Source organism: Micrasema longulum, unplaced genomic scaffold, assembly GCF_059751315.1.
Source record: "Micrasema longulum isolate JH-2025_06_02 unplaced genomic scaffold, ASM5975131v1 h1tg000894l, whole genome shotgun sequence".
NCBI classification, from domain to species: domain Eukaryota; kingdom Metazoa; phylum Arthropoda; class Insecta; order Trichoptera; family Brachycentridae; genus Micrasema; species Micrasema longulum.
The window spans coordinates 38,208-59,202 of NW_028278085.1; the positions used below are offsets into that span (position 1 = coordinate 38,208).

Here is a 20,995-nt window from a genome sequence, read left to right on the forward strand (position 1 = left end):
TAGATCCGAGCCACAGAAATATTTCATTTCAACTGTGTCGGAAATCGATCCCGAGAACTCTCAGGTCAGGCAAACGTGCTGACCGTTACACTTTTAAACTATTAAATAGGCTATCCCGAAAAGTTTTAATGAAGACGTTTTTACATCGACCGATTAATACACGGATGCGCCCTGAGCCCCCAAAAATGATGACACTTAACTGGTGCCCAAATGCTCGGTGACGCACAATGCGTATTCAGTCGTTCTTCGACCGCCCGCCGGATGTGACCTTTAGAATCAAACCAAAATGCCTGCTTGTGTCATGTAAAAACCTCCCGGATAAATATTGTAAAAATAATTATGTCATTTTTCATTGGTAATTATTTTTTCATGAGTGATTAACAAAGCTTAAAATAATTAATATTCCAATGAAAATATTTTTTTTGAAAATGTCAAACCATGCCTAGAGGCGCGATTGTGAAGCTCTTCTTACTTACAGGGGTGCATTGATACGAATACATTTTAAAAATATAACAAATGGGAATGAATATTATTTTAAAATAAAAATGGGAATCCTCCAATTTTTGGCAGCTAAAAATAAACGAACTCAGTAACTATGGGAATGTTTTCGTGTCGCTACTTTTAAAAGTAGGGCGCTTTACTCTAAAGGGCGCGGCGCGTCTATGTATTAATTGATCTATGCGTTTTTGACACGTCGTTGGCTGATGAACTCACAAAGTACAGATTCAAGGTAGAGACTGTGTCACTATGTTTCTCTCTTGCCAGACGGCGGTTTCAGATTACATAATGGACTCGGTGATTTTTTGGTGCAAGTGTTGATAAATATCATCAGATACTGCAATACCGCGTAACTATCAAATGAATTTTTGGGAATAGGATCTCAGAATGCATTCTGTTTATACATACAATCTGTGTACAATCTACTTCCATTGTCCTTAAGGACAATTAGTAAGTACTCTCAATATAAAATTGCTATTAAGAAATGGACAGTGGAGGTGGGTTGTGCACGGATCGATGAGTGGATCGAGCCAAATAGGTAAAAAAGTGTTTCCTGATTATGAAATTTTGTAGGCAAGTTTAAATTAATTTACAATGTTTTTTATGATTATTTTAGTTTATTTTGCTTATTATGTTTACGATGATAATTATAGTCCTTAAAATATAGCTTGATTAGAATGACAGCTGTCAAAGTAATTTCATTAGTGATGGGAAATTACTGATCACTAATCAAATCGATTTTATCAGCTATTTCGTGCAATCATGAAACTCTGTTTCCAAAAATTGATATAAAAACGCAAAAACAAGCCTATTATAGTGTGTTTCACACAATTATTCAACAAAAAATGAGACATTTATACTTTTTTCATGAACAACATCAAATGAATTATTTTTTTATTCGATCAATTTAAATTGATCAATTTGTCCCATCTCTAATGTTTTTGCAAAATGATGTAACCTTGTAAGAAAGTCGTTAATAATTAGGTTTATTTTATTTTTTTTAGTTTTAATGCTGATTTTGTATATTTATGATTATTTATATGCCAAGCATTGTATTAAAAAAAAAAATAAACACGCCAGATACGAATGATTTTTTGTGTGGCAATATAAATAACTCCTTTGACGTTACTACAAAGTTATGTCGTCACTTTTTCTGACAAATGTCATTCTAATCAAGCTATATTTTAAGGACTATAGGTTAATTAGATTAATTAAGTTTTTATTTTTTTATTATGTTAACTATGTTAAATAACCAATTTAAGGCATGTTTCATTATACTTATAGGACACCCAGTGAGGGAAAAATATTTTGTATAAAAAAAATTATACAAAATTGTAAAAGTATAAATAAATAAATATATGATTTTAACCAACCAAAAATAGCGCAGGATTATCAGAAAAACTATCATTATTGAGAGTAAAAATAGCAATTTAAAAACTAGCGGCTATTATTTCCTATAAGGAATTTATTTCTGTAAAATATTATTGTAAAAAAAACAGGCTACGCGGTATTGAAGTTTAACGGATGATATAGAACGTAATGACATGGAGTCACTCTACCATAAATCTGCACTTAACTTAGTTAGTCTGCGTAGCTGCCACCGATCTTATTTGTACAGAAAACCCCGCGATTCTCTGTCCGTGCTCGTGTGGACTTTTCTAGAACTGCACGTTGCTGGCGGAGCGGCCGAACTTGAACGAGCGCGTCTGCCTGCGGAAGGGGAAGGAGGGGCGATGCGCGGCGTCCAGCGCAACCTTGGGGCTCTTCTGCGAGCCGGGGCGGCCCTTGAAGGCCCGCCCCGAGCCGGCCAGGGTGAGGATCTGCTCCTTGCCGGTGCCCAGCGCGAGGGTCACGTTGGGGGCGATGGATTTTATGCACCTGGAAAAGCAACACAGACGTTTGAGATTTTTGCCAAATTTCATTATTTACATTTTGAAAAATTTATTGATCTTATTCTTGTTTCAATATCCGTTTATTTTTAGTTCTCAATGGGAATCGAACCCGGAACTTTCCGTTTGTGAGTCAAGCATCATGACCACTACACCAGGGAGACAGACTATCGTGCGAAAAAAGCGTCAGACTTTCTTTTGCATTTTTTTGTGTTTAAAAATCAATATTAGCATTTTTATAATTTACCCAAATATTTCAATTTTGATGGCCATTTTCAACGAGTTGTAAATAACTCACTATTAGAAAATGGAAATCAAGTTGGGGTAAAGTCGGGCCTCTGATCTGTGAGTCCGCAACACTAGCCACGGGACAACAACCCGATTTGATATTATGAAGGTTATTTAAGGCTTCCAGGTTTGAAAAAAATTAAAATATGTATAACTAACTCACGTATCAAATGATATACTTTTGTACTTATGACAAAAAAAATTGTTTTAGATTATTGACATTTAAAATTGTCATTTATACTTTGTAATGAAAAAAAATGCTCGCTTGCATGAGTGAATCCGAAGAAAGACATGTCTTAGATGAGAAATAATAGGTATGTATGAGATTTTTTTATTAATTAAATAAAAAACTATAATTGGCTGTTTTGTAAAACTGCTACATGTCGCTAAGAAACGTTTGGCTTTCCACTGTCGATGTGTAAAGAGAACCATATGTATTTATAATAATCCTTGTCGAACCTTGAGGCCTCCTGCAGCTGGTTCTCCAGCATCTCGTACTTAAACTTGAAGGCGTCCAGCTCCCTGCGCAGCTGGGCGTTGGTCTTCTGCCGCTCGGGACAGAGCAGTTGGTTCCTCAGGAGCTGCGAGGCGCTCGGCCGGTTGGAGGGTATAGGGTCGATCATCCTCTGCAAGAGAAACGTGTAAAATACAATTTTATATTCCCTGCTGGATTCGGGACAGCAGTGCCACCCGGCACCTCAAGCAAGCATGGTAGGCATATTCCAACATCCACATTTTATTTATTATTTTATTTGAAAAATAAATGATAATAATAATATTATGAACTAAAATGGTTATCTGTAAGAAGGAGACTTAAATTTAATATGTTGATATTTATATATAAATTTTTTCACGATAAATTACCAAAATATTTTAAGGATAAAGTTGTCTTAAACAAAAATTGTCATGAATATGCTACTAGACAAAAGGATAAAATAAGACTACCATTATTGAAAAGAGCTGAGTCGCAAAATTGTTTGATGTATAAGGGTTTAAAAATGTATGATGAGATGCCTGAATGTATGAAGAATGAAAAGTGTCTGAAAGAATTTAAAAATAAATTTATAAGTTACTGTAAGGAAATGTAAATATATATAGATGATGTAAATGTACATAATAGTTTATATTAGTTTTAATATAAGCTAACTTAAGAAATAAATAAAATAAAAAAATTAAAATTAAAATTTTTAACCCATACGGATTATTACATTAATTTTTAAAAAATAGTATATAATTTTTTATTTCTACTCTGTTTTTGATAATAATATTTTTACATCTTTTGAAAAGTTTGTCAGAGTCTTGTTTAGTTTTGTCTGGTAGTTTATTGCATAATTTCAGTCCCTGATTTATTAGTCTCGATTGTCCTTGTCTCATTTTGGAATGTTGTATGTGATACCTGGTCTCCATATTATGATGTTCACATCAAGAATATTGAATCAGTTCAGCATCGATTTTTGAGAAAGATAGGCTGGAGGTTGGGCTTATCCAGAGACCAATATACGTATAATGAGTAAGAAAAAGTTAGAGAACTCACAAATCTAGGAAATGAGGATCTATAGTCTTTAAAATTTAGCTTGATTAAAATGACAGCTGCCAAACTAATGTCAATAGTGATGGGAAATTACTGATCGCTGATCATGTACTGATCAAATCGATTTTATCAGATTTTTCATGCAAACATGAAACTCTGTTTCCGAAAATTGATATAAAAACGCAAAAACAAGCCTACTATAGTGTGTCTAAGACAATTATTCACCAAAAAATGAGACAATTATACTTTTTTCATGAACAACATCAAATGAATTATTTTTTTATTCGATGTCCCATTTATTTAAAATAAAACACTTTGTAAATTTACTTAAGTTTTTAATACATTTTTTTTTTTGCACCACAACAGGCCAGGAGACCTAATTACAGTGGTGAATTACATCACAGAGCACCCAGGCTTGAGAAAAATCACATTTTAATTTTTGAGTTCTCACCGGGAATCGAACCCGGAACCTTCCGTGCGTGAGTCAAGCGTCTTTACCACTACACCACGGAGGCCGCCATTAAAACACGTCTAGTTTCGGGTAATAAGTAATATAAAGTTTAGTTTATATTTACACCTGTGGATGGGTAATACTGATTACCCGAAACTAGTCGTGTTTTAATGTATTAAACTCTTGTGTGGTAAATTTACAAAGTGTTTTATTTTAAATAAATTCAAAATGTTTTTCCACAAAGTAAATAAATGCTGAAACTATAAATAATATAATTTGTCCCATATCTAACGTTTTTGCAAAATTATGTAACCTTGTAAGAACGTCATTGATAATTAGGTTTATTTTAGTTTTAAAGCTGATTTTATACATTTATGTTGATTTATATGTCAAGCATTGTATTAAAAAAATAAATGAACATGCCAGATACTAATGATTTTTCGTGTGTCAATATAAATCACTCCTTATACTACAACTGTCATTCTAATCAAGCTATATTTCAAGGGCTACAGAGCACATCTATTCTGTGATAAGTCACAGCGACTTATCACAATAAGTAGTATCTTCCATGATTGGATTGGAGTGGATTCTGGGCTTACTGCTATGCAGATGATACACAGATTTATTTTTATTGCAAACCAGGCGAGAGAAGTATGCTTGTCAATTTAATTGATGGATGCATTGAGAAAATAGGAAACTGGATGGCTGAAAACAGACTAACATTAAACCTATCAAAAACTGAACAACTATGGGTGGCTTCAGCCAGACAGAATTTGATCCAGGATACGGCCCTACACAATGTAGGGAGTACCACTTTACCCACCGTTAAACTACTGGGAGTTTTACTCAATTCTGACCTTTCTCTTGACGCTCAAATTAGTAGAACGATAAGTTCATGCTTTTACCAGCTGAGACAGATTAAATGCATACGCAAAAATTTGCCAGTTGATGCCGCCCGTCAATTAATAAATGCGTTTGTAGTGTCTAGAGTCGATTATTGTAATGGTATCTATGCAGGTCTACCAATGAACAAAATGACTCGCCTACAATCTGTATCGAATGCTGCAGCGAGACTTATTTTCCGAATCTCTAAGTTCAGTCATATCACTCCACTACTTCGGGAACTACACTGGCTACGTTTTCCACAGAGGGTGGAATACAAACTCTGTTGGCTTATGTATAAGTCACTGCACAACTCTGCTCCGAAATATCTAAGGGAACTATGCTTTCCAGATGAACTAGCTGACAGGCGTCTCACGCTTAGATCAGCTACGTCTACGGCGAGAGGAAAAGTTATTATACCTCTGCGCAAACGGCGCACTAAATTTAGTGAACGCATTTGCGGTCGCAGGCCCTATGGCATGGAGTGCTCTCCCAGCAGAGGTGCGAGGCTGTGAGAGTGAAGTGATGTTTCGGAAAAAACTTAAAACCCACTTGTTCTCTATAAATCATATGAATAAATCCGTAGCATGTGACAACAAAATAAATTGTTTTAATTAAATTACAAATTGAAAAGCTTCAATTAAATTTATATCTTTATATAATCACTATGTAAAGCGCCCTTGAGGTATTATATTACGAAAATGGCGCTATATAAGTTATCCATAATAATAATAATAATAATAATAGTACAGGTATTAGGGACAATAAATAACAGGACATAAAATGGCGTGACCTCTTCAAGTGAAACGGAAGGTCTACTGATGTCTATCAATAATTCGGCTTCTCTTGAATGAGTTTTTTGTGGTTGTTTCTTCATTGAGTTCCTATAAAGGTCCACGCTGATATTCCCTCCAGTTTCTCAACACTACTCGGATAAAAATAGTCGGAAAACAAAATCTACGCTAAATTATAAGCGAGAGAAGGTCAATAATACTGCAACCCCCAGATAAACAATTTTTAAAAAGTCCTACCTTGATGAGTTGGTTCAGCTCCCGGCTGACTCCGGGAAGATCCGAAATGTTCCCGTTGCGGATCTGGTGCCACTGTTCTCCGTTTTTAGGAAGAGGGCCACCACCGCCGGCCTCATATATCGTCAGTCCTGAGACAATCAACCCCCATCATTGCATAATTTATTTTATATTGTATTAGTCACTTTTATTCGTGTAATAATTAAAGACACGAGTGGATGATGGTGTTATGTAGCAAATTTTAAACGATGTACTTTTTACATAAATGATGATTTTATGTACAACCCTTTCATATAAAGCCAACTATACCACTAAAAAGTAGCAGAAAACTGATTTTGAGAACGAATGAAGGTGTTATTTTATCAATTTTAATTTTAATTCCTAATTTTAACTTTTAATTTTAACTTTTAATTTAAGCTTTAAACTTTAATTTTAATTTAAACTTTTAATTTTAACTTTTACTTTTGATTTCAACTCTTAATTTATACTTATTCATACATATGTACATCTACTACCTGCATCTAATTAATTATTGTTGGTTGTGAATTTTTACATAGAAATTTAAATGTTCATGGAAGCAGAGAGAGAGGGGATGAAAGTAGAGTTGGAGCCATACAATGTCTTCTCCCTTTTACTACTACTACTACTACTACCATCACGCCATTTCCCCGTATGGGTAGGCAGAGAGAATGGACCGCCACACACGTCTATCCTGGCATACACTCCTAGCCTCTTCCACATTCATACATCTTGTCATACATGCCCTTCGGTTCTGTCTGCTTTTGACATGACCAGACTTAAGATTTTGGTTTATCTGATCATGCCACGTCTTCCTTGGTCGTCCTCGTCTAACGTTGCCGTTCATTTTTGCCATATATACTTGTTTTACCATTCTCTCGTCGTCCATTCGTTCTACGTGACCAAACCATCTCAGAGACCCTTTCTTAATCTTATCAATTATACTTGTCTCAGATTTACACTCTCGCCTGATTTCATCATTCGTAACCCTGTCATACATTGATTTCCCACACATTCGTCTAAGAGATCGCATTTCAACCGCGTTCACTCGGCTTTCATCCTTCCTCTGCCAGTTCCATGTTTCACTTCCATACATAAGTGTTGGGACTAAAACTCCGTTGTGCACTGCCAGTTTAGCTTCGATTGCCATATTTTTATTATTTAATATTCATTATTTACTTTTTTAGAATTCAATTATTTTTCCCCTCTCCTCCTGCATTCATAATAAATTAGTGTGAAATCTGTAATTGGTCTTACTTTTTTAAATTGTTTTTTTGTACCTTGTTTTATATAAAGACTGTATGATTTCCTTTATAAATAAATAAATAATAGGGAAATATCACGTACTACAAATATACTGTTAAAAACATGTAAAATGGATTTAGAAAAATTCATTGTATTTTCAAAATCATTATGGATATTGTGGAGAAATGTTATCGTACATAATTTTTTCAAAATGAAATTGTAAAAAAATGTCTAAACGCGACATGTTTGGCTTTGACAATTTGCAATTTGCTTTGACTTCGAAGGGATGCCAATCTGAGAAATTAAAGATGTACTTGATTTGAAAATTATTTTAAAAAATATATTTTAAAAAATTCATTAGGATTTTTTTAAAGTTCACCATGAGGAACGTTCCTCTGAAGTTTCGCAGTCTGGCCCTGAAGCACTGTGTATATATAAAATATATATATATATATTGTAACTACATAGTTTAGGTCCGTAAATAAATAAATAAAGTAATGGCGACTGCAATTATATTTTTAGATAACAAAATATTTTATATTTTCAATATCACCAAAGTCCCGATGACGTTCTTAGTCTGTTCTGCTGTTAACCCTCCCTCCTCGGTGATGTATAGCTAGTAGTACACATTGCGTCTAATAACTATAATATATTTTTAAATATAATAAATATTGGGTTTAGATTTTCAGTATTCCCAATATACATTTACGTATCGACTGAAATAATTTGTTATTATATAATAAGTACTTATTAGGCACAAAAAAGCATTTTATCGGAAATCTGGAATAAATTACAAATATCATCAAAAGTATAAGTCACGTAGTCCAGTACTATATAGGTACTCAGTAACTCTCGGGAAGTTGACGCGGGTGCACGTTTCGCCCGAGTCGTCAGTGATACCCAGTGGTTTTTTCATGTTTTCAGCAGTTTGATTTGAAATATTATCATTTTTCAATTAAATTGTGGTTTATTAAAGCCATTCCCTATAAATATTTTATTTTTCCCTTTTTAAATCTCTTATTTTATTAATGTGTAGTGACTACACAGCACCGTAACTCGAGGGTGTTTTTAGGACAGTAAAGCTAGGGTTTCCTAAGGCTAGGTGTTGATAACACATTGTTTTCCTAGGAAACCACTTTCTAGTCACCGTTCACTACGGCCGTTAAGATACAAGTACCGCTGTCCAAGGAAACCCTAGCTTTAGGTAAAGGTTAAGCAACTCACCGAGTGCGAATATGTCGGCCTTGCTAAGATTGCTGAGGTCTTCCTGCAGCACCTCATTGGAGAGGTATCGGCAGTCTCCCTCCTCATGCCGTGGTAAAGACATGCAGGTCACGTGCCCCAAGTCACCTTCGAAAATTAAAAATATTTATCAATGAACAATCGAATGTTTGTATTGTCATGTGCAAACATTTTTTTAATGGAATTTTGAGCAGTGCAAAATTTCGCCGCTGAGAACGGGCGGGGCGACTTACCGATTTTGTAGACGATACCGGGACTGGGCGGCGATTCGTCATCGTCGAATCTGTCATCAATCGCGTCGTAGTTGGTCTCCCCGCGTCGCACTCTTTCCAACACGTCCCCCGACGAGTCCGGGGCCCCCCCTGGCTCGTGGGACAGGAATATGTTGCCCGGCTTGATGTCCATGTGGACCAGAGATTTAGAGTGGATATACCTGGGAATTATCAAATGTATGTTAAACACGTTGCAGACACTTTTTTCTCCATCCATCCATCCATTATGGATACGTGGTGTAGCTTTCTTATTTTAAAAAATATTTTACTACCAATTAGTGACCGACGGAAACAAGATTTTCAGCCAAAACTGAATTTTGGCTTCAGTTCTAATTTTGGCCAAAATCGAAATTTATTTAAATAAGTTAAGTTCCTTCAAAACGCCCAAAATAAGGCATGTTTATTGTTAAAACTTACGAGTTCGTTACAATAAGTGTTTTATAAAATACACAATAAATAAATTGATATTGAATAAATAAATTGGCTGAGCCGAAACCTGAAAAAAAAAGCGGGCCGCCGATGCTGGGCATTTTATGTACTTACACAGTCCCACTCCTCGCCTTATGGTTTTCAAAAATATTACAACTTGCCCACCACATACCGCACACCGCATCTGAGGACATAAGTCTCCTTGGCGGTGCCCGCATACACGGAAAATTTGCTCGTTGTCAAACGAGAAAAGCTGCCCGAAGGAGCTCTCTGAAATCTGGTAGCCTTAGCATCTTTGTGCTGAAAGAAAGTAATCCAGAAGTACATAATATGTACTTCATTGGATTGAGAAGAGAGGGAAGTGAATTCTTCACTGACTGGGATTAAATTGATTGGACATGATCAATTCGCCGAAATAATTACTGAACTTTTTAAAAGCTTTGAAATTCTTTTTAGAAGCCACCAGATCTGTATATCCGACAGGACCTATAACGAGGCCACGGATAGTAGTGAGAAGCTCCATTCGGTAATCATAGAGAAGGGGAAAGGGACAAGACCACAGGATGTGTTCAGAAGATTGGTTAGGATATCCGCAGCAGCACGAAGGGGAGTCAATAATATTAAAAACAAATAATTAATCAAAAATATTACAATTCAACCAAATCAGCTCAAAGCCTATCTCCAAACTGACAAATAAATAAATATATATTTAGAATTATTTCGGCACGCTGACGCTGATTGTGTGAATAGAAATTTCCACAGAGACAGGCGACTAGAGCGTTCTGAAATATTTCAAGATTATGAAAGAATTTAAATGAAAGGCGCACGGAGCATGACAGAAATGGCATTTTTACCTAAATTCTGCATTTATTTCTAGGGGGTTGAAAGCAATGAAAGCATCCACCCCTTTTCCAAAACTTTTCATAAAGACTTGTCTTTCTTCAGTTTCGCATATCACTATCAATTTTTTAAAAACTAATTAAGCGAAAATTTAATATTTCTTTACAATCAAACTGCGGAGATAACAAAACAAAGAAACTTTAAAAGCTTTCATTGTACCCCTCACTGCAGTATTGTCAATTTGTGATCAATCAAATACAGATGTTCAGCACAATCACCTTTTTCTAATTTTTCTAATTTCTAGGGGATTAAAAATATTTCAATTTGAGTTTTAGTCACTGCATGTATACCTTAGATCAGTAATGGCCAAACCGTGGCGCATTGAACGATCAGACGTAAATTAATTAATTGAATTCCGTGAGTGAGGTATTCATTTTCCTCTCATAAGCAAAGCAGTTTATCCTATCTCTATTTTACAACCCCAAACTTGAACGTAATAAGGTTAAAAAAAGTTCGAGTTGTATGGCGCATCTGACCTTGTATGTGAAAACATTGGCGCATGGTATACAACATGCTGGCCACCGCTGCCTTAGATGTTTACCTAACCATCCGTATAGAATGAACAGTTCAATCATCAATAATATCGCTTCTGTTGGAATGATGCGAAATGATGGTTCTATTATTTGACCATCAATACTCTTCTTAAAAAAGCCTTTGGTTTTGAAGACAGTGTGGGCATTTATCTACTTACTTCAATCCATCGGCGACGTGGGCCAGTAAGACGAGAAGCTGAGACTCCCCTAGAGCCCCCCGATCCTCCAGGACATCCTGTAGGGAGCCCCCGTCACAATACTCGTTCTGGATTAACATGTGGTTGTTTTCCGCCCAGGCCGAGTAGTATCTGCAAATACATACATTATATTTTTTTTAATAATGTACTCTAATGAATTTCTCGCATCTTGCTAAGGATTGCTTTCTAGGTGACAAAGAGACGGATACTTGGATTGTGAGAGGGCGGGAGACTGACCATGCGGTGCGTGTAAGTGTGACAGAGTGCGCGTGTTACCTGACGACGTGCTGGTGCTTGCCCAGCACGGCGTGCGCGTACACCTCGTTGAGCGCCGTCTTCTCGCCCACGCTGCCGGCCACCGGGCGCAGGGACCTCTTGACGGCGTACACGCAGCCGTCCAGCCGGTTCACGCAGCGGTGCACGCTCCCAAACTGCCCCTGCCCTAGGAGACACTGCTCCAGGAACTCTTCGTGATAGCGGGATATATTCGATTCCTGCGGGGAAAAGTTCAATTTTAAAACTGCTATCATACGGAGAAAGGCCTTAGCTACCTTTTTTCAGTAAAAAATGAGTTAAGTAAAGAGATTTTAAATCAGCAAGAAAAGATGAACACTTGTTTATATGTAACAACATCCTAATCGGTTTTTTTTTAATAAAAAGGCGCGATTTTGCTAAATTAATGTACTCTGCTGTAAAGTAATCCATATTTTTTTACCAAAATGAAAGGGAAACCCTATTTTCCAAAAATATTACTATACGACATAGATACATATTTTTGTATTATAACATATATGTGTTGTCACCAGTCGATGGGAGGAGTGGTAATGAAAAGCGGACTGTATAATGAAAAACTAATATCATTCAGTTTTGTACAAAATTGGAATATTAAAATAAAGGAAAGGAGCACGGGAATGGACCTACGTTTGATGTGATAAGGATGTTCTTCAATATTGGCGCACTGGATGATGAAAGTTCAATATGAATTATATTTAACTACAGTAAAAGCTTGTTTTTACGCTCCTCAATTTTATGTTTTCCCGTTTTTTACACTGAAATATTTAGGTCCCATTTTTTTCCATACACTCTCATTAAAATATTCCCCAATCAATGTTTTTTACGCTTTTCATAACCCCGGTTTTACATCGAAAAATTTTCATAACTAAGCCGCGTGAATGGAGAGTAAAATCGAGGTAAATAAAAAAAATGTGTAAATTACTGTCTCAAACTAAATTCAATGTAGGTGCAGGGTAATTGGCCATTTTGTTTAAGTGTTTAATTTAGACATTTTACTAAATGGCGACATGCAGTTGACGCATGTCAAATAAAAATAATAACAAAGACATTTGATTAAAAAAATACATACTCGAGAGTTTTATAAAACTAAAAGAAAACGACGGTGGAAAGGAAAACATCCTAAGCGACATGTAGCATCTTTGCAGAAAAGCCAATTAAAGTTATTTTTAAATTAATACAAATTTAAGATTTAAGATTTTTATTAATTAAAAAAAAAACTTTCATTGGCTTCTCTGTGAAGTTGGCTACATGCTGCTTAGGAACTTTTCCTTTCTGGCGTCGATAATTACTTTTCAACCAACAGATTACACCTCTTGAAATTCAGACTAAACTCAGCAAAATTTTCTTTCTTTCAATTTCAAGACGATTCCAAGAATTCTTATGAAATGTGACGTAGTGTAAACATTTTGTTTGTAAAGTTCCAAATCTAAATGTTATATTTCTTCTAACTTGATGTTAGATAGGTATCATAAGTATGGGTTAAGGGAAGGATGGAAAAGAACGATAATCAGCCGGGAATAATATCAATAAATACTGTTTTATACTAAACAAAAAGTGCTCTGCCAAAACTATAGTTATATACTATAGTGTTTTTTTAATAGAATAAATGTGTAACACTAATAACCAAGTTAATAATTTATCATGAAGTGATACTAAGTGGATGCATACCCTCAGCTTCTTGCAGGGCTGTTCCAGGATATCGGAGTCCGCAGAAACGTCCAGACTAGATAACGTGTTAAGGGAGTAGTTGGGGGAGGTAATGGAAGTCTTGGAGAGCGTCCTCTTCTTCTTGTTAAGCAGCATTCCTAAAAGGGAATAAAGTTTATTTATTAATTACCCAAATCATTAAAATAAATATGAATAACATTATGAATTGATTCATTTTTTTTTTTTAAAGCCAATCAACAGGCTTAACTAAGCCCTTATAGATTGGCATTAATAAGTAATACTTAATCTAAACAGTCTTAAAATCTACTTAAATTTACAAAAGGTGTGGCATAATCTAGGCGGAAATGGCAAGTGAGACATTGCGAGTCAAGAGAGACAACACCGCTTGCTTCTTGAATGCCTGCCCTTGCTGTAGGAACACATCGACAGTACCGTTTAATGAGATTTCGTTCACTGTTCTGAGGATCCTCGGCAAAGGGGAAAAGAATCCGATGTTAGTTTTATAATTTCCCACAGCAAAGACAGGATTGGTACGCAAGTTACGGCGAGGTACATTAAAGTTTATCTGAGCAAGGATATCATGGGCATTCATACAGTGAGAATATCAAACCAGCCAAAATCATTCTGATTTCTCTAGACGATCATAATAGTTAATTATAAAAGTATTTGATCCGATTCTAAATATTAATAATTTTAAACATTTACGTTATACCGATTCAATCCGCGTTATATGAATATTATAATTAGGAGACCATATTTTAAAATTAAATTCAAGCAAACTACGAACAAATGATTTATACAGTGTAATTGCAATTTTCGGGCTTTTGAATGGCTTTTATATTCGCAAAATAAATCCACAGATTTTGGACGCTTTCTTTGAAATGTGGTCAATTACAATTGTATTTATTTTTGGACACATTTCAATTTATATAATATGTAACGGACATTTTTCCATCAGGCGAATATGGTTGATACAATCCCATTAATTGAGATTTAAAAAATAAGAAAACGTTTTTTTTTAATTTTATGTCTTTCATAACTCGAATACCAGGTTTTAGATATGGAATCCTTATCTTGTTAAGGATACCAACTTGTTGGAAAGAGTCCAAAGACGAGCTACAAAGCCATCACCCAGCCTGAAACGGCTGTCGTATGTGCAGAAACTGGAAACTCTGATGCAGGAACGGCGAGAAAGGGGTGATTTGGTAGGCATATAAAATACTCGACAGTCACTATAGCTGCCCAAATTTGAACCCTATGTTCCAACTAAAACAAGATGCTCAACTTTGATGCCACAGTCTCAGGCTGGAGAAAACCAGATTCGACCTAAACAACTGAGCAATGGGGTTGTTGATGGTTGGAATAAGCTGCCACAAGAGCTGGTCTCAACGTCTAGTCTCAAAAACGAAAATGGACTAGATTTGTTCTGGAAAATTTAGAATATGTCAACAACTACAGGCCGTAAAATATAGCTTGATTAAAATCACAGCTGCCAAACTAATGTGACTAGTGATGGGAAAGTACTGATCACTGACCATGTACCGATCAAATCGATTTAATCAGTTTTTTCAAGCAAACATGAAACACTATTTCCGAAAATTGATATAAAAACGCAAAAACAAGCCTATTATAGTGTGTTTAAGACAATTATCCACCAAAAAATAAGACGTTTTTTCATGAACAACATCAAATGAATTATTTTTTTATTCAATCGATTAACATTGACCAATTTGTCCCCTCTCTAACATTTTTGCAAAATAATGTAACTTTATAAGAACATCATTAATAATTAGGTGTTTTTGAGTTTTTTTTAGTTTAAAGCTGATTTTACAATTATGTTGATTTATATGTCAAGCATTGTATAAAAAAAATAAATTAACATGCCAGATACTAATGATTTTTGTGTGTCAATATAAATCACTCCTTAGACATTATTACAAAGTTATGTCGTCACTTTTACTGACAACTGTCATTCTAATCAAGCTTTACAGGTGTTCTTTAAACCCTGTCACATCAGAAACCTATGACTTAAGCACTATAACTTTTGTTAAAATAGATTGAGGCATATCAGCTGAGGGCCAAGACGCAAAATACCTTTTTTCAGGACTTTTGGTTAAAAAGTTACAATAGATATTAAGTAAAATGAGGAATCCCTTCATATAGAGTCATTACCATCGGGAGTGAAGGGATTGATATTGGCTTCCTGGCAGAGCCGAAAGCTCGTGTTGATCGAGCTGTCTTCATCAGCTGGGCGGACGCCCTCACTGATCTGCACTGGTGGGGGGTCCACTTTAAACTGGAAACATTAAGCATTCGTATTACAAGATTATGAAACTGGAATTATGCATTCACTGTTCTTAAAAAATTTTGGATTTTAGTAAGATTTTAACTTTGAGCTGTTTAAATACTATAAAAATTAGTGTTTCTAATGGTCATACCTTGAGGAACCCAAAAACATTCCACGTAGAATTCATTCCAGCCTTTAGAATCATTTTGAAAAAAAACAGATATACGAGGGTAAAGTCGATGGTAAATGAAATGAAATTATTAACATATAAACAAATAATATTTTACAATACAATGATATTTGTTCATAAAATTATAAACTCTAATAAAAAAACAGAATTTTGGAAAAAAATTGATCGGAACCATCATGAACACGATCACAATACTAGAGAAAAGAACAAAATTAGACTTCCATTTAGGAAAAAGGCAAAGTCACAAAATTCAATTTTATTTAAAGCAATTAAAAAGTATTACGAAATGGAAAAATATATTTATGAAGAAAAAAACATATCAAAATTTAAAATAATGGCCAAGACATATGTGATAAACAATTTATAAATTAAATATATTTGCAATGTTATTATTAGAACACACATAACAAAATGTATGATATGTGTGCCCTACTTTAAGATTTAAATAAATAAATAGATTCATTTAAGAATAATTTGTCCTTCACTCCAGCGTCAAGAATGTGCAGATTATACAACACCATTGAAAACGTAGAGATCGACATTTTTGACGCTGGATTGTTTAGGTTTAAGAAATGTATACAAAATGCGTTTTTATATTGATATATTAATTTTGTACATTTCTTTTTGATGGATTACATTGCTGGTTTTGTTTTGATGCATATTTTGTTAATTGTAGCACTGATTAAAAACACCATTTATTTTTATTTTTTTGCAATTTATATTGTATCCTAAAAATATTAATATATATATTTTTGAAATATCAAATTATTGTAAGACGTCACTCCCCATAATGTACACTAGAATTGTTTTTTTCTTTTACGTAATGGGAAACATTAATGTAAATATATGTTTTGAATTTATATAAAAATTGTATTTAGTAGCAATACTGTATACTGTATACTTGCAATCATTGCAACCGTTGATGATGAGGTTCCTGCGTACTATTACAGGGGGCTATCTAGCAAGGATTAGGTTCGAGCTTACTATCACAGGGGGCTGCAGGAAAGCGGGGCCCAGCGGGGGCCGGTGGTAGAGGTGGTGGGGGGCCCGAGGGGGCGGGGCGTGGACAGCCCGCGCCGCCTGCGTCCGGGAGACCATGCGGGGTTGCTGCGTCGGAGTGGAACATTTCTGCAGGATGGTCTTCGGAGTGGCAGGTGTGTCGAATAACCTGAAATTATCATAAAATGTTAATACTTTTTTCCGCATGCTTATTTCATTCTGATAACAGCCACACAACGGCACGATTCTTTAATGCGTTTATGTGGCCAAAAAAGCAAAAACATCACAAACAAGAGCTAGGGATATTGAAAGGGGGTTAAATGCCGGCAACAGGATGAACGGTGCACTAAGACCAACCTAGTAAAAGGGCAAAAGTAGCAGTTCACTATGGAGTCCTGGTGCCGACTCCTATGTATGGGAGTAAGGTATAGAATTGAAAAAATGTGGAAGTAGTCAATAGGCTGAACATTTGGAGCAGTGGTTCTGAACCTTTTTGAAGTCAGGGAGCACTTTTAACTGTAAGGAAAATTTGCGGTACACCAAAACTAAAGATTCGAAAAACATACAAAGATAACTTTTATTAAAAATAAAACTGATTATTTTATTACAGACAAGTTAAAAATTACATTAATTTAAAAAATACATAAAAACATAAATACTCCAATGAAACTTTTTGCGGCGAAAATTATTTAATGTGACACCTGAGCTTTTACAAATTTCAGCAATATTAGATCTAATATTTGATATAGCTACTCTCATTTCTTCATCCAAATTGCTTAGTCTTTTGCGTTTTTTCGTTTTAATATTGGTTAATGTCGAGAAACCTAGCTCACACAAATATGAGGTTGAAAATTATAATAAAAATTTTAGTGCCCTTGTGGAGAGAGCTGAGTATTCGTCTTGAACAAAAATCCAAAATTCTTCCAGAGTTATATCGGAGAATTTTATTTTTAGAGTACGATCTGTTGATAGAGTAATTCATTGTTCTTCTTGATATGAAAATTCACAATTTGATGTATCCCTGGAAGTTTCAATTGCCGCAAATGGATTTTGTATCCAGTCATAATTTTCTATATTCATTGAAGGAATTGACATTGACAAACATAAGGGACATCAAGACAAGATCTGGACTGTTTATTTAGTGCTCGTTTAAACCATTGTAAAAATCTCGATGAACAGTACAATATAGGTAATTATATATAACAGTAATTATCGGAATATGAAATTTTACTTGTCCCAGTTATGATGGAACATCGATTATACTATTCAGTATGCCAAACATATATATGAAATCAATATTAATTCTACGTTTTTGTAGACTAGAAATATTTAACATTGCCTCTATATCGGCATAAGAATAATTATCTCTTTCTAGTCCAAGCATCCACGCTACTTTTCAACAATTGACCTAGAATGGAGACCAGACCACTATTCTAGGAGGCATATTCTACAAGAGGGCGAACAGTTGAGCAATAAAGAGTTTTGATTGTACGGACATTAGTAAAATCAGAGGATATTCTGTTAATGAAGCCAATAAATTTCAGTGATTTATTTACTGTATTATCTTTATGCTCGTAGCCACTTTATAGTCCAAAACAGCTCCTAAATCTCTGATGGACTTTATGTAATTTTAATTGAATATTGTAAGAGCCCTATTTTGTAATGTACATATAAATGGAGTATCTTAATTCATACATATAGAAATAATTAAAATAATAAGGTAAAATTAGGTAAATATAAAAATAACACATAAGTATACATAATACCCAGAGAATAATATGTTTAAAAAGTAAGAGAATCCTGTAACGAAAAACTCCCTCAGAGATGTGAAAAATGTCAAAGTCCAAAGTAATATTGTTCAACATAGAGATAGCCCTTCCAACAGGCATAGCCATCGGCAGGTTGGTCCTGTACATTAAATTGTGAAGCAGTCTATTTTGACGCAGTCTAAGGTAATTATCTGGAACATAAAAGCTTATGCTCCGCATAATTTCAGGTTGTCAATAATACCGCACAACCATCTAAAGAAATGAGTAGTTAAATACGCATTCCTTCTGGTCTTCAAACTGCTGTAACCGAGCATACCCTGGAGGAACTCAGTGGGATAAAGCCATGGATAATATCCGCACTCCATTATGTAGAGAAACTGAAGAAATTTCTTCTGGACCCTCTCCACCATAAGAGAGTACTTCAACTCCCACGGTTCCCAAGTCATCGAGCCACCCTCGATTCTACTTTGCACCAACCCGTTATAAAGAATTCTCAGTACTCGTGTACTACCAAAAGCCCTGGCAGTACGCAAGACGAATTCTAACATTTTCAACGAACTACTACAAACTATGTCACATCTCAGCTCTCCGGCTATACCTATGCAAAAATCTTGTCGATCGGTCGCTCCGCTGCGACGTGAAGGAAACACAAACAGACAAACACACTTTTGCATTTATAATACTAGTATAGATTATTGAGATACGCTGCGTTTGGTGTACCAATGCAGTGCCCTATGCACTACACGCTACAGGGTGCGTACAAGTGAATGATGATGATTTTTTAGGTTCTTGTAAACAAGAAAACCTGATGACGTCACTAAATAATAAAAATAACAACATCGCAATGAAAACTTTTACTATGTAACAGTTGTAAACATTTAAACTACAGAAACTAACTCTAAAGCGACATTTTGAAGTTACCTAAGCGCTTAGGATTATAATAGCAAAATTATTTACAATTTAGCAATGCGGCAGCCATATTGAATGCTTCAAACAGGTGATTTTTAATTACCTACTACTTGTCAACACAAGTTAATTTTTGTCATGAAACAAATGAGAAACACGAATCAAAGTTTACTTTTAGTTCATATAATATATCAGACGAACAAACGGGGGCGAAAATATCATAAATCAATCGGGTACAAATAAAAATCAGGTCACTGATGTTTTGACACTTGTTACTTCAAACATAGAAGAGTCAACATAATACTGATCACACTAGAGCTCAAAGTTATTTTGGGGTGCTGAACCGTTTGATTATTGGTTTAGGAAAAGGTTTCTTGTGTAATATTGTAAATAAACCCTATTTTACTTACCGTAGAGCTCTAACCCTTTTGTACGGAGGGCTTAAACTAGAGTTTTTGACCGGCGAAACGTTCGGAGGCGTATCGATGTCTTCATCTTGAGAAAAGTCGAGCTTCCGAGGATGCGGGGGCCCCTTCACAGGGCTCAAACAGTCATTAGAACTGTTTAATGAATCTGACATGTCATAACCTGAACTTTCCGTCGATAAATCCGGGTGATTCCACGTATAATTGGAATCGCACGCGTCAAAATTTAACTTCTGTGCGCAACTCATCGTTCAAACACATTTAAAACACTAAAAAACTACACTTCTGCGTGCTATTAACACTTAAACTTCTATAAATAACACGTTCACTTCAAACCCGAAAACAAAGCACACTTTCGTAAAGTATACGTTATGGCGGTGACGCACTGCTTCCATCATCCGAACCATTCATTTTACAATATTTTTGTGACGCAGCACCTGGTTCGAGTTTAGACCAATCACGAAGCTCCTTTCTTTTATGATTTTAATTCCCAGCGTCGCATTGGTCACAGTGTAACTAAAAGACTCAAGTTGAACACAGTTTGACATCTCATTTCATAAAATAACTTTTTAATTTATTTGATATCGCATTTGATAAACTGCATTATTAATCAAATAATTAAATAACGGAAATAACGCATTGCAATACACAGTTTTTTTTGTATTTATAGACTATTAATTGTTTAAATTTGTCTTTTGACTCGACTTTATTCATGAATATTTTGCGACCTTCACTTTTAACGGTTGATATAATAGGATGAAAAGAGATGAAAATCCGTTACCGGATATAGCGCGTAGTCTGTAAATTTAAAATTATAATACGCATGTTTCAACAAGTTTCTCCGCGAATATTTTTTTAAGACATACTATTGATAATAAATAAATACTGTCATCAAATAGATATTTAACAATTTAAAAAAAATACAGCATCACATTTTCACGGTTATAAGTTATTATCATATATTATGTATAGTTATAAATTTTGTTTGATTTTTAAGATGTTTAAAAATAATGGATAACTTTAATAAAATAACTTTTTTTGTAAATATGATTGT

At 34.9% G+C, this 20,995-nt stretch overlaps 1 protein-coding gene across 1 annotated transcript; it reads right to left on the reverse strand.

The window, feature by feature from the left end:
• Positions 1–1,714: 1,714 nt before the first annotated feature.
• On the reverse strand, positions 1,715–20,420 carry LOC148278321 (wee1-like protein kinase). Its single transcript, XM_088231582.1, has 11 exons — positions 19,927–20,420; positions 16,827–17,010; positions 15,538–15,661; positions 13,366–13,502; positions 11,680–11,897; positions 11,365–11,514; positions 9,306–9,505; positions 9,055–9,180; positions 6,571–6,698; positions 3,135–3,301; positions 1,715–2,376 (listed from the first exon to the last, which is right to left on the reverse strand). Exons 1-11 carry the CDS (start codon positions 20,187–20,189, stop codon positions 2,157–2,159), a joined length of 1,917 nt encoding a protein of 638 aa, XP_088087708.1. The 5' UTR covers positions 20,190–20,420; the 3' UTR covers positions 1,715–2,156.
• Between the last annotated feature and the right edge of the window lie 575 nt (positions 20,421–20,995).

Excerpts from the sequence above, each read along its gene's own strand:
- LOC148278321 (XM_088231582.1), bottom strand. The coding sequence starts at position 20,189 with ATGAGTTGCGCACAGAAGTTAAATTTTGACGCGTGCGATTCCAATTAT. Across the intron at positions 11,898-13,365 it reads AGCCCTGCAAGAAGCTGAGG|GAATCGAATATATCCCGCTA; the intron begins GTATGCATCCAC and ends TTTTCCCCGCAG. Across the intron at positions 2,377-3,134 it reads CAGCTGCAGGAGGCCTCAAG|GTGCATAAAATCCATCGCCC; the intron begins GTTCGACAAGGA and ends TTGCTTTTCCAG.